This window comes from Dasypus novemcinctus, chromosome 13 (genome assembly GCF_030445035.2).
Source record: "Dasypus novemcinctus isolate mDasNov1 chromosome 13, mDasNov1.1.hap2, whole genome shotgun sequence".
Lineage (NCBI taxonomy): Eukaryota > Metazoa > Chordata > Mammalia > Cingulata > Dasypodidae > Dasypus > Dasypus novemcinctus.
In genome coordinates this window covers 67,480,880-67,493,483 of record NC_080685.1, presented here as the reverse complement: position 1 = coordinate 67,493,483, position 12,604 = coordinate 67,480,880, and the positions used below count along the sequence as shown (strand labels likewise).

Here is a 12,604-nt window from a genome sequence, read left to right as displayed (position 1 = left end):
CCTGGATTTCCTTTTTTAACTACATATCCTTCCCTCCCCTATTACAAACACATACACACATTTACCAACACATAATACATATTCATCTGTATGTTTCAAGGATTTAAATTGATCAAGGAATGACATAATTCTACTTTTACCTTATTCTAAAACTTTCTTTATTAGAGGATATTAATTCATTCAATAAATACTTTTTTGTAAATGTATGAATTTAGTCTACATTCTCTCTGCACCTACTCTCAAATCTGTTTCTTCCTTGCTTAATTGCAATACCATCTTCCTCAGCATCCAGCCAAAAAATCTCAGTCATAGGTAGCTACTCTCTCACTGTGTCTTTTCACTCACAATCTACTTGATCATTAAAATTCCTTGATTCTAGCTTTTCCTCTGAAATTTTTTGGCAATGCAGTTCTAACTCACTGTATTTACTTTGTTTATTCATATTTCCATTTATCCCATATTTTGGAGTTGTCATTCCATAAATATTATGGAAACACTGTGCTAAGCACTGAAGATATACTCATGTACAAAACCCTGACAAAACTCAGTCTAGTTTAGGCCCACAATATCTTTTTGGGGGCTATCATTATAACTACTTTTCTATTTTCTGTTCTGACTAGTCTCTCCGCTCTCCATTTATATTGTACCATATACCAAGTTATTTTCAAAACATTGGTCAGATCACTATAAGCCCCTTCTCAAAATACGGATTATGAAGGTCTACCATGAAGGTACTGTCCAATAAAAAATCCTCATTCTTTAGGATTATATTCAAAACCATACATGAACGGGACCCTTCCAGCCTTATGTTTAACCACATTCTTTTCTATACTCTGGGTTTCAACTGTACCCAATTACTTGTTATTTTCTTAACTTACCATTTACTTTTATACCTTTGGGCCATTTATCCACACTGTCTTTTGTGTGTTCAATATGTTCCCTGACATGCAAAGTCCTACACACACTTCAAGATCTGAGAAAGCCCTTCCTAACCCTGGTAATTATTTTTCACTCTGCATTCAATATTCATATAGCACTTTCCACTTTTTTCTCATTTCACTTGTTGCTGGTGTTAGTAATAATACTGTCTTTCACTTTGGTTAAAATATAAGTTTTCTGAAGACATTTAAAAAATTTTAGTCAACTTTTACTTCTCTCAGGGCCTAGCACTATATATTTGAAACAGTGTGGCCCCTAATTACATTATCAATAACTTGTACTATTTTGAGGTAAAGAAAAATTGGAAGCAAGCTAAATGACCAATATTAGAAGGTAGGCAGGTTAAGAAATTAGGCAGACTAACACAATAGACATACATAAATAATGGAAAAGCATAGTATTTAAGATCACAGGTTTTCAAGTTAGACTGCTTTAATTCAGATGCCAATTCCACCACTTACTAGCTTTGTAATTGTGGGTGCTTACTTAATTTCATTTCCACTTCAGTTAAACAGGGGTGATAATAGTACCTACCTTATAAAATTGTTGGGAAGGGTGAGATAATAGAAGGCTTGAAGCATAGTGTCTGGCATATAATAAGTATGGCATAGTGTATGGCATATAATAAATCAAGTTATAGGATACAGGAAAATATTCACAATTTTTAAGTGATAAAAAGCAGGTTACTAAAGAGTATTTAGAGTGTAACCCCAGTTGTGAAAATAAACAAACATAGCCTTGACTGGAAGCGCATAGGCACACATATAACTTACAGGAGGTTTCTCTGGATGAAGGAAATGTGGGTACTTTTATTTTTCTTTGTTCTCTTTTTTTGGGTGTTTATCAAATTTTATTGATCACATATGGATTATTACTATTACTTTTCATTTTTTAGTAATAGCTTTATTGAAAAATAATGTATGTACCCATGAAATAAACTTTTAAATCTATAATTCATTACTATCTAATTTTAGAACATTTTCCTAATCTCAAAAAGGAAATTTGTACCCATTAGCAGTCACCCCTATTCCTCCTTCACACCATATGAACTATCTTTATGAGAAAATGCTTTTCTAAACTAGATATAAGTAATCAACAAAATCAACACTACAATCGTGGATGAAGCAGAGTAGAAAATACTTATATTTTTTATATACTATGGATATTTTGAAAACTTAAGAATGAGTACTATGAAATCTTAGTCTAGTAACTTGAGGCAAAGAGCTTTTAATCAAATAAAAACACACTTAACTACATAAAGAACACAACATGATGACCTGATTGGCATGCTCTGTGACCCATTCTTCATCCAAGTAATCTGACTGAGCCTTGGGATGTTGGAAATTCTCATTGTGTTCCTCTTTGGGTGGTGTTCTAGTGGCAAGAATCACATAATCCTTTTGTGAAGAACACTTCAAAAACAAATTAGAAAAGTTATTAGAGCAATCAGATTGAGGAATGTAAAATTTCAAACTTTAAGTAATTTACTTTTACTTTTATTTATTTTTATTGAAATGACAGCTAACAATGAATTATTTATTGTAAGTAATTTCAGTATATGTGTTTGTATGCAAGAACTTCCATAGGTGTGTCCATAGAACACCAAAGCGGATTTAGGACACATAATTAGAAATGATACCAGATTCTACGCTCTTCAGTTTTAACAGCAGTTAAATGATAACCTAAGGTGGGAAACCTGAAGATAAATTTAGAGAATACTTAAAAGTTCGATTTAATCACAGTTAAAATTTCCTATTAAAAAGTGTAAAAAATAAAGGCTATTAATACAAATTGGCATGGCATCATCCTTATACTGATCAGAAATTCCCATCATTAGTGTCATTCGAAGATAGAAAATAAAGGACAGGTAATTACCTCTACAAAAGTTATTTCCAGAAAGGTTGAAATGAACATAGGAAAAGAAGGCAGGTACTGCCTGACTATGAAGACTTTACCTTTTTCATAAAATTTATGACTTTGAAAACAAAGAGAGACTGACTTGTAGAGTAAGAAACAGGTAAGCATGACAGCAAAGAGGGGAAAATTGATGAACCCTGGAATAAACAGGCAGGGAAAGCATGTAGAATACTATGGGGAATGAAGAGGCAGCATGTAGAGGGACTGGAAGGGCTAAAATTAGATGTTACATAAAGTAACATGGTGGTTTTGATGAACTCCAGACAAACAGCCTAAATCCAGTAAGGCAAGTATGAAAAAGAGTCTTTCTTTCTAACACTTCTGACTTTACTAATTACACCATTCTAGAAGGCTCTTCTTCCCTTAAACTGTGAAAATAAGATATAGCCAGTTTGCCTACATAAGTCTCTTTTTTCTTTACTTTGTTCTATGTACAAGTCTTCTTTGCTGATTAATACAGTCTTCCTTCAACTATAAAAAATCAGTGGGTGTTTGTGCTTTTTAAAGTAATTGTCCAAATCTCTGTTCCATTTTGTTTTATAGCTTAACTCTATTAGGGAAATAAAATTTGCCTAATTTCCAAATTTCCCTCATTCCCTTTTCCTCCCTCCCTATTGAAACAATATTTTTTAAAAATAAGGCATGTACTGAATACATGTAACCTAAAAATATGACAACTGTTGCTACAAGTCTGAGATAAGACAAACTAGAATGGGAATAAAACCACCAAAAGCTACTTGTTAAAGATCTAGATAACCAGGAATTAACAAAGAATAGCAGAGAGCAAAATTCACTTTGGAAAGACAACTAAATGTGAATAAACTGGTTAGTAAAAAGTTTAATTTTGTAATTTCTACATTTTAAATCACTTTTACATTGCCCAAAGGGAATATATTCTGATTTGTGTTAGGTTTGTCCTACCTTGCAATGTTCTTCTTTAAAGATCCACTTTAAATTTACCTCTTCCACGTCCTATCCTTCTATCCCTCAAGCTTGAGTATACTGTAACTTTAAATAAACAGGTAATGTGCTTTATCAACAAATGCAAAGTAAAAAAGACATACCTGCCCTATTAAAAGACCAGAGACAAAAGCCTTCCCTTGGAGACTGATGTTTGAAAGATATTGGCCAACAGCCTCTTCTACAATGTAGGTTCTTCCCATTATTGAGAGCTAATTCAATCTCCTAAATTGCAAGAAAAAATATTTAGCATTTTTAGGTGGAAATATAATTTGCAATGCTCTTTTATTACAGAGTTCATTCAGCAAAAGAAGTGGTATTCAAATGTGGGATGTGGCCTATCGTTAATAGTAATATTTTGAGATATTCTTTCATAATTTGAAACAACTGTTTCACAAAAGTGCAAGGTGGTAGTGGTAGGGTGATATATGGGACCCCTGTATGATGTTATGCATGTATATTTTGTAAGTTCACAACTTTTACTATATACTTACTGTTTATGTATATTCATGTATGAATAATATATACTTCAATAAAAATAAAATTTTAAAAAGTGGTACTACTCCATGCCTTGCAGTGACTGCCTATTAAACAGGTCATTATCTCTTGCAAAGTTCAAATCTAGCTTCAGAAATCTTCTCAACACAATAATGCAGAAAATGACCATCAATCAATCAGAGTTAACATGAGAGATGAAATCCCTTCCCCATACCTGGGGTAAGAGAGAGGATACTAAACTAGCAGTCAACATATCTTGATTTCTTATTTCAGAGCTATCACTTCTTGGTCTTTGATAAGTTATTGCTGAACCTCAGTCTTCTCATTTCTAAAAATAGGAAAGATGACAATTTCTTAATAAGCTTATTAAGAAATGACAGTTATGCTATTTTATTCCTTTCCCTTTTGCCCTACCAATTCTAATTTTTGTAAAAAATAGCAAATTACTCCAGAGTGATATGCAACTTTCTAACCTTATTTCTTTCAGATTGCTACTTACCAGTCAGGTAAATGTGTAAGAAGCTGAATGTAATGAGGAAAAGGATAAAATCTGGGTTATAAAATCTGGCCGAATGCCAGAGAATTTTTTCTGTTGTGCTCCTTCAAAACTTTTAATTGTAGGCAATGATACTTTACAAAGTATATTACTAAAAATGTGGCTCTTGCATATAAACTTATAAATTTCCTGAAATGTTATGTGCCAGTGGAAGTTTTTCAAGTTGTCCAAGCACTGTGATTTTCAACAACTGAACCTCCTTGGGCTTTGGTTCCCTAATCTAGAAAATGAAGGATTTGGATCATAGCACATCTGAGAAACTTTCGAATTTTAGGATTCTGTTAATTTAAGAATGGACTATCTGTACATGCCATATGATAAAGCAAAATAGCAGAGTGCTGTGTATATTAGCAATCTTAATTAAAGGGCTGGTATAAAAACTGGGGTGGGGGGTCAACCTTAAGCTTCTTACTAATTTTTTTGTCGTTAATTGTCACCAAATATAAATGAGATGCTTCCATCTATGTTTCTTAGACGTCTTCACAGCTATCAACTCAAAAGTCGGAACTTGAGAAAAAGAAAATAAATTTTCACGTGAGAATTAAATTACCAGTTCAAAGAAGCTCCAAGATAGTGGGACCTGCAGAGGAGAGGCCGTTAAGGAATGTCTCGTTTTCAATGAAGAATTTCAGGAATTCTTTCAGAAGAATATTCAAACATGAAAGAATATACAAATTCAGCTTAAAAGTTACAGAAACATGATGTATAAAAACTAAAGTAGTTCTGTCACGGTGAAAGAATGAAAGCAGTTTTTAAGAATTTTTTTAAAAACTTTCGTTACCGCTATTTAATTTTTAAAAATATCACCATATTAGCGATCAGAAATACGTGGAACACTTTCTGCGATTTACCTCACAATACAGGTTACACTTAAACTCTTACTTTTTTAAAATCACCTTTATGAAAAATTAACCACGCCCCTTAAGTTCGTGTTGAATCACTCAGTAAAGACACGGGCACACAAATCTAGTTATACCATCTCAAATAAGATAAGTTTGTCAGCTAGGCTTGAGCGTGTACTGGAATGCCTGTCTCTGTTTCCTTCACGGTCCGTTTCTTTCCCCCTTTAAAATGGGAGCTTTCTATGTCCAAGGGAGGACACATACACGTATCAAACCCTTACGCTGACTTACCTATGCTCAGAATGTGTACGCGTGGCATACAAATCCTTCGATCTGTCAGTTCACTGGGAAAGACCGTACAGGAAACAAGTATCAGCCTCAGAGGCTAGATTCGCCTCCGGTCCCAATGCTACAACCCATGAATTCATCAAAAAGCGACAAGCTTCCCCACACCTCACGTCCCACTCTAAAGCCAGGGTCTCGGGAGTCAGGTGGCGCACATTTATGACGTTTGGCGCCCCCTCTTTTTATCTCCGCGCCTCAGCCAAAACGACGGCGGCCGCCACCCCGCCCCCTTCCGGGTGCCATTGGGAGCGTGGCGGTAGCTCGGCTCCAGCCGTCCACCCCTGCCGGGACCAATGCCCTCTAGCGGCTCAGTGTCTAGAAGCCGCCAAAGAGGAAGACCCATGGCATCCCGCGGCTTTGAGGGTAAGATCCCTCTGCTCTTCAGAGAGGGAGGCGGGTTGACGAATACGTAGGTGGCGCCACCGCGCGGACCGTGGTCACGCAGCCGGCGAGGAGAGCCGGGGGGGCGGGGAGAAGGGAGGAAGCGGAATTGGCGGTACGGGGTACGGCTTTTGGTAGGGAGTGTGGGTAACACTACATATCCCAGAGGCCTGTGCGTGTAAAGTTTGTGAAGAAGGGAGCCGGAAATAGGACTGCACGACAGGGTTAAGCGTCCCTCTGGACTCAGACTCCCAGGGTGCACGGCTTCTGGCACTTGCGCGCGCACTTCGGGCGCGGGCGCTGTGGCGCGTCTGGTACCCCGGCTAGTTCAGGACTTAATTTCCTAGGGTCCCGCCGGGGGAGTCTCCGGCGGGGAGGCTCGCGCGAGCCACCGAGCGAGGGGACCAAGGCGGCTGCCCAGGCTTCTGGATTCTCCTGGTCTTCGTCTTTCCACTCCGCTTCTACCTCTTCGGCCGCTGCCGCCGCCATCCCCGGCCTGGCCGACATGGCGGCGGTGTTGCAGCAAGTCCTGGAGCGCACGGAGCTGAACAAGCTGCCTAAGTCCATCCAGAATAAACTTGAAAAGTTCCTTGCTGACCAGCAATCCGAGATCGATGGCCTGAAGGGGCGGCACGAGAAATTTAAGGTGGAGAGCGGTAAGTGAGAAACTTCCTGCCCTTGCTTCTCGGCCCGAATCCGTAGCAGTGGCTGGTCTTCCTCCTTGCAAGCTCGCGCTTTATCTACGACCCTGTCTAGTAACATCGCTATCTTAGGCCTTCTCTTTCCTACTCCTCTTACAGTTCGATAAGAATTCTTTTTCTTTTTAGTATGAACCCACGTTTAGTTCCGTTTTCTTTGTAATTAGGGAGGTGTTATACAGGTACACAAAGTTTTGTCCAACAAATTGTGAGACTGCAACTCTTTGCCCTCCCCTTTGACTGTCCTATCTTTCTAAACCTAGAGTTCTTTACCTGTTTTATTACATGCTAAATGGTGGTAATTTACAGTCTGTTTTCTAGTCACCTGCATTCCAAGGCCTTTCCCTAAATTGACCACTTCGTGTACATGTTCATAGTGTGACTGTACACCTCTAACTAACTAGAAGTTCACAACAGAGTTTAGGTGTTGGACAAATGAATTTAGGTGTTGGACACACAGTAAATATGAAGTGAAACTATTTTAATATATCATATTTTCCTCTGAAAGTTAGAGATTGAAAGGGAAGAAAACAAGACTTGTTCATAAGTAACTATGGTAACATTTCAAATAAGAGTCAATTATCGACCTTAGTAAGCTGAACATACTTGAATAAAGTTTAGGAATATAGTAATTACAGTTAGTAAAATATGAACTCTGTTGTGTATCTTGGTTTACTATTTATTTGGTGTGTTGATACTGTTTTTCTGCTAAATTGGTTGGAAATTCTGCATGAACGTTCATTTAATTATCAAGCAAAGTTGATGCTGAATATTTGTTCGCTGAATCCCAAAGTTGAGCATAGTACACTGCATTCTCTTTATTAGCTTAGACAATATAGAGTGGTTGCTGTGTGCCTGATAACTGTGCTGAACAAACTCAATCCCTTCCCATGGGATGTTTGCACATTTATTTTTGCATAAATTTAGTCATTTTATACTGACAAATGTTATTTTTGCTATGTTAAAACAAAACCTTTTAAAGCAAAATAGTTTTTATCTAAGCAGTTTTTTCTTCCATTTATTTTTTAATCTGCTTTATGGCTAGCAGTTTACTGATGTAGGGAAAATACCAAGATTAATAAGACATGTTGACTCCTTTGAAGAAGTTCATGATCTTGTGGGGTAGACAGACGAGTGATTTGTTATACCACTTTTGGCTTTATTTTCTTTTGTCCTTTAAGTCAGCTGCATATGTTAAAAGTCTCTTTCAATTCTCAGTCTCTCTCTATTCAAATTTTCTTACTTAGGGCCCAATTTCAATACTGTATCTTAGATTTTAAAATCAACATTACTAAAAACAAGTAGCATTATTGACTCTGTGTTTACATGTTTGATTTAATTTTCTTTCTTCTCTGCTGTAGAACAACAGTACTTCGAGATAGAGAAGAGGCTATCTCACAGTCAGGAGAGATTAGTGAATGAAACCCGAGAGTGCCAAAGTTTGCGGCTTGAGCTAGAAAAACTAAGTAAGTCATTACATCTTTATAATTATTCTTGGATTATTGAAATTCCTTTGTGTGCTGCAGAAACATTTACTTACTATCTAAAAATTTGATATTATTTTCATTTATGATGATATTTTAATTTTTCCACACAGTTAAGAACTGCATGAACACAGATCAGGAGACCTGGGTTTTAATTCTGACTTTGCTAATAATAAAAGCTCTTTTGCCATATGTCAATCATAGTAGTGTCTGACTATTTATAAAATGTCTAGATCTACATGTCCATCTACTCGCACAGCTTTACAGATTAAATGAGATAATTGGTTTGAAAGCCTATTGAAAAGATTGAACCATTATGCAACTGAAGACATAATTGAGAGTGATTTGATTATTTTCGTGTTGAATAATTAAAGCCTAATTCTTCCATTATTAACACGTTTTTTTGTTTAACTCTCTTTATTGTGTTATAATGGGCAAAAGAACCTAGGGAAAAAACTAGGCAGACATCAATAGTATGCCTTCCTTGGAGTGCACAATTACATATTTTTAGTTTATCATTCCAAATCTTTAAATGTGGAAAGTAGAAAATAACATTAAAACAAAAGAGAAAGTTTAGATATCTTTAGCAGGGTTTTTAAAAGAAGCCAATTGTTTAAATAGAAGTTAAGATTGGAAGTAGTAATAATGTGTTTGTTATAAATTGCCAGCATAATGTAGATATGGTTTAATATAATTAAGTCTGAAAAACTATATTCATCCTGATTATCTGCATGTGTTTAGAAGAGAAACCGTTTGTAAGGGAAGATAACCATTATGAGTGGAGATGGCGTGATACTTGATTATCAAGTATTTCTTTCTTCCATGCTGAAGACTCTCCTTCAAGTGATAAGAACCTAAATTACAAATATTCATTGTGTTTTCATTTTATGTACTTTAAATATTATTTATTACTCTCTTGAGCTTGTCTTTCACTGTTTCCTTATTTGTAACTATAATTCACTGTTTTAAGTAATATATTTTGATTTATAAGACATTGAAAAATGAGGAAATTGCCAATCACATGTCCTCTTTTCTTTAAATATTGGCAAGAATTATTAAATATTTAGTTTTGGAGAAAGGGTTTTTAAATCTGTTCTAGGTATGGCTATAGTTAGTAGTAATATTTTGAAGGTGCTATTCCTTAGTTTGTAACAAATGTTTCACAGTGCAAGGTGTTGGATGTGGGGTAATGTATGAGAACCCTGTATGATAATACACATTTTTTATTTTGTAAGTTCACAATTTTTATTTATATTTGCTGTTTATGTGTGTTCATGTGTGAATGATATGCTTCAATAAAACTTTATTTTTAAAAATCTGTTCTAGGAAATATAGTAAGTTTGATTATATTAGTGATTTTCAAGTATGATGTTATATAACTCATTCTGGGCTTCAGTTTCCTCATTTTAAAAACATATGGGTGATAGCTGTATAAAAACTTGGACTGCAGGTTTTTAAGCTAATGTGTTATGTTCATAAAATTCTTTTTATCTAGACAATCAGTTGAAGGCACTAACTGAGAAAAACAAAGAACTTGAAATTGCTCAGGATCACAATATTTCCATTCAGGTAAAAGTGTTGTTCCTGTAAATAAAACTAATTAATTGTAAATATGATACTTGAGGTCATCATCTATTCTGATTGTGCTTATCAGTTTTTCAGTAAGTGGGAAAATGAAACATCTTGTGCTAATAGAAGCTGCTAACAGATACATACATTAACCAGATCTTTATATTTTATGTTTTTTATCCTTTTTTTTAAAGATACATAAATCACACAAAATGTTATATTAAAAAATAAGCGGTTCCCATGTACCCCACTCCCCATGACCCCCACTTCTCCCACATAAACATTATGTTTTGTTGATAGAGTAGCATTCCTTTTAGTCAGTATAGTATATTGCTACTGGATATAAAAAAAAATTATTTTTTCTTTAGCTCTGTAGCCCCTGGGTTGTGATTTTTTTTTTTTTTAATTCTCACTAACGTAAAGTAATAATTGAGCTTCACATAGAACAGATATCAAAGATCCATCCAAACACCTACCTATCTACCTACCTTTCTTACTTTCTTGTAGTTTTCTATAGAATGCTTATTCTGGTCCAAGTGTTTAGTTATAGTTGGGAATTTGGTAATTCTGCATCAGTAGCCAATTCCTTAGAGCAGTGATAAGATAACAATTTGAATATGATTGTAAGACCTGCTGACTAATTTGTTTAATAAAGTGGTCATATGCAGTGGTTCTTTTAGAATCTTGCCGTTACTCTTTTCACATTTGATATCAAGGTAAATTTTATTAATCATTATTTAAATCTGTAAGAGAAAAAAAATTCTATTCTCAGCATCTAGATAGCAACACAAACCCCATAATATACCCAGAAATAACTTTTACAAAAGATGTAAAGTCATTTTATAAAGAAAACTCAAATACTTTACTGAAAACTATAAAAGTTAACCTTCATAGAAACTGGATGCGGCTCAAGTGATTGAGCTCCTGCCTACCACATGGAAGGTCTAGGATCGGTTCCTGGTGCCTCCTAAAGAAGATGAGCAAGGCAGCCAGCTGATGTGATGGGCTGGTGCTGTGAGCTGATCCAACAAGATGACACAGTAAGACACATGGAGGAAAACATAATGAGAGACAAAACAAAGCTAGGAGCAGAGGTGGCTCAAGTGATTAGGTTCCTTGCTCCCACTTGGGGTTCCCAGGTACAGTTCCCGGTGCCTCTTAAAAAGAAGGCCAGCACACAACAAACAGAGGCAGCAAATGCAAATGACGAGGGGGTGGGGAGAAATAAATAAATTAAATCTTAAAAAAAAAAAAGTAAACCTTCATAAGTAGAGAGAGATCCTGATTCTGGATGAGAAGGTTTTCCAAATTAATAAGTGCTTAATGCATTTTGACTTAGAGTCCAAGTGAAATAGTTTGAAACTTGGTAATGTAGGTCTAAAGGTGATAGGGTAAGAAAACATGATAATCTCTAGGATAACCTTGTAAAAGAACTATTTAAGAGAACTTGCTTAGCCACATATTAAGATGTCTTATAAAGCTATGGTTATTAAAACTTCCTAAATACTGGTGTAAGAATCAACATAGAGACTGGTAGAACTAGGTTGTCCATAAGTGAAACCCCATATAGAGATGTTAGCATTTTCAGAGAGTTGTCACAAATTCTTTGTAAATCTGACAAAAACTATAGAAAAAGCTTAGGAAAAGTGTGCACATATATAAATTTTTGGAAACAATTTTAGATTTTTTTAGCCTAGAATTCAAAAAACTCTGAGCTATTGTAACTCTAAGTAAAGTAAAAGTAACTCTCCCCAAGCTAGATTTGTTTAACAAATGGTGTTTGAGAAATTGGCTGATGGAGGTGTGGGAATAGATAGATCCTGATAGAATAGATAGATCAAGATAGATCCTGATCTCTTACTGTGCTCTGAATAATTTCTGGTTGGATTAGTGTTAAATGAGAAAATTTGAAACTATGAAATAATTAGAAAGTAATATAACTTATTTAATTAATTTCTTGCTGAGAAAGGATATCCAAGATTTAAAAACTGTAAGAATTTATAATGGGAAAGAGTGACTGGCTTTATGCTAATAAACATTTACAGCTCTTCAAAAATTAAAAATGCATATAAACTATATTACAGAGTAGTTTTTCAATAACAGTGTGACATAGTGACTACTTTCAAGTTATAAGCAAATTATTTAAGGTGGAAATGGGCAAAAGACTTGAAAAAAACATCAGAGAGGAAGCTATAGAAATGGCAATGGCAATGGCAACAAGAAATGTTCTACCTAAGTTATCAGAAAAAAAAGACAGATTCTTTTTACCTTGTGTTAGTATTAATTTTTCTCTTTTTTTTTCTTTTTAGGAGTAGTTTTTTATTCTGGTACAGGGTGGCATGCGATTAACAACTGTGACTTGGAAGGCAGATATTGCTATTATCTTGCTGGAATGCAATTTGACAATATATATTC

The 12,604-nt window shown here is 35.2% G+C and overlaps 2 protein-coding genes across 7 annotated transcripts in view; one reads left to right on the top strand and one right to left on the bottom strand.

Annotated features, from left to right (window-relative positions):
• ODR4 (odr-4 GPCR localization factor homolog) overlaps positions 1-6,201 on the bottom strand; it is a 35,189-nt gene extending 28,988 nt beyond the window's left edge. For 2 of the 4 annotated variants that reach the window (XM_071207616.1, XM_058274886.2), the window contains exons 1-5: positions 6,004-6,201; positions 5,421-5,507; positions 4,529-4,642; positions 3,921-4,041; positions 2,217-2,351 (exon numbers count right to left, since the gene is read on the bottom strand). In XM_071207616.1, coding sequence (XP_071063717.1) covers positions 2,217-2,351; positions 3,921-4,019 — 234 coding nt within the window. In that variant the 5' untranslated portion in view covers positions 4,020-4,041; positions 4,529-4,642; positions 5,421-5,507; positions 6,004-6,201. The remainder of the gene's footprint in view (positions 1-2,216; positions 2,352-3,920; positions 4,042-4,528; positions 4,643-5,420; positions 5,508-6,003) is intronic. The other 2 variants (XM_071207618.1, XM_071207617.1) reach the window with 2 other exon arrangements.
• Positions 6,202-6,303: 102 nt separating this feature from the next.
• TPR (translocated promoter region, nuclear basket protein) overlaps positions 6,304-12,604 on the top strand; it is a 72,205-nt gene continuing 65,904 nt past the window's right edge. For all 3 annotated transcript variants that reach the window (XM_058274878.1, XM_004468436.4, XM_058274879.2), the window contains exons 1-4: positions 6,304-6,420; positions 6,786-7,094; positions 8,498-8,602; positions 10,116-10,189. In XM_058274878.1, the coding sequence (XP_058130861.1) occupies positions 6,351-6,420; positions 6,786-7,094; positions 8,498-8,602; positions 10,116-10,189 (558 nt within the window). In that variant the 5' untranslated portion in view covers positions 6,304-6,350. The remainder of the gene's footprint in view (positions 6,421-6,785; positions 7,095-8,497; positions 8,603-10,115; positions 10,190-12,604) is intronic.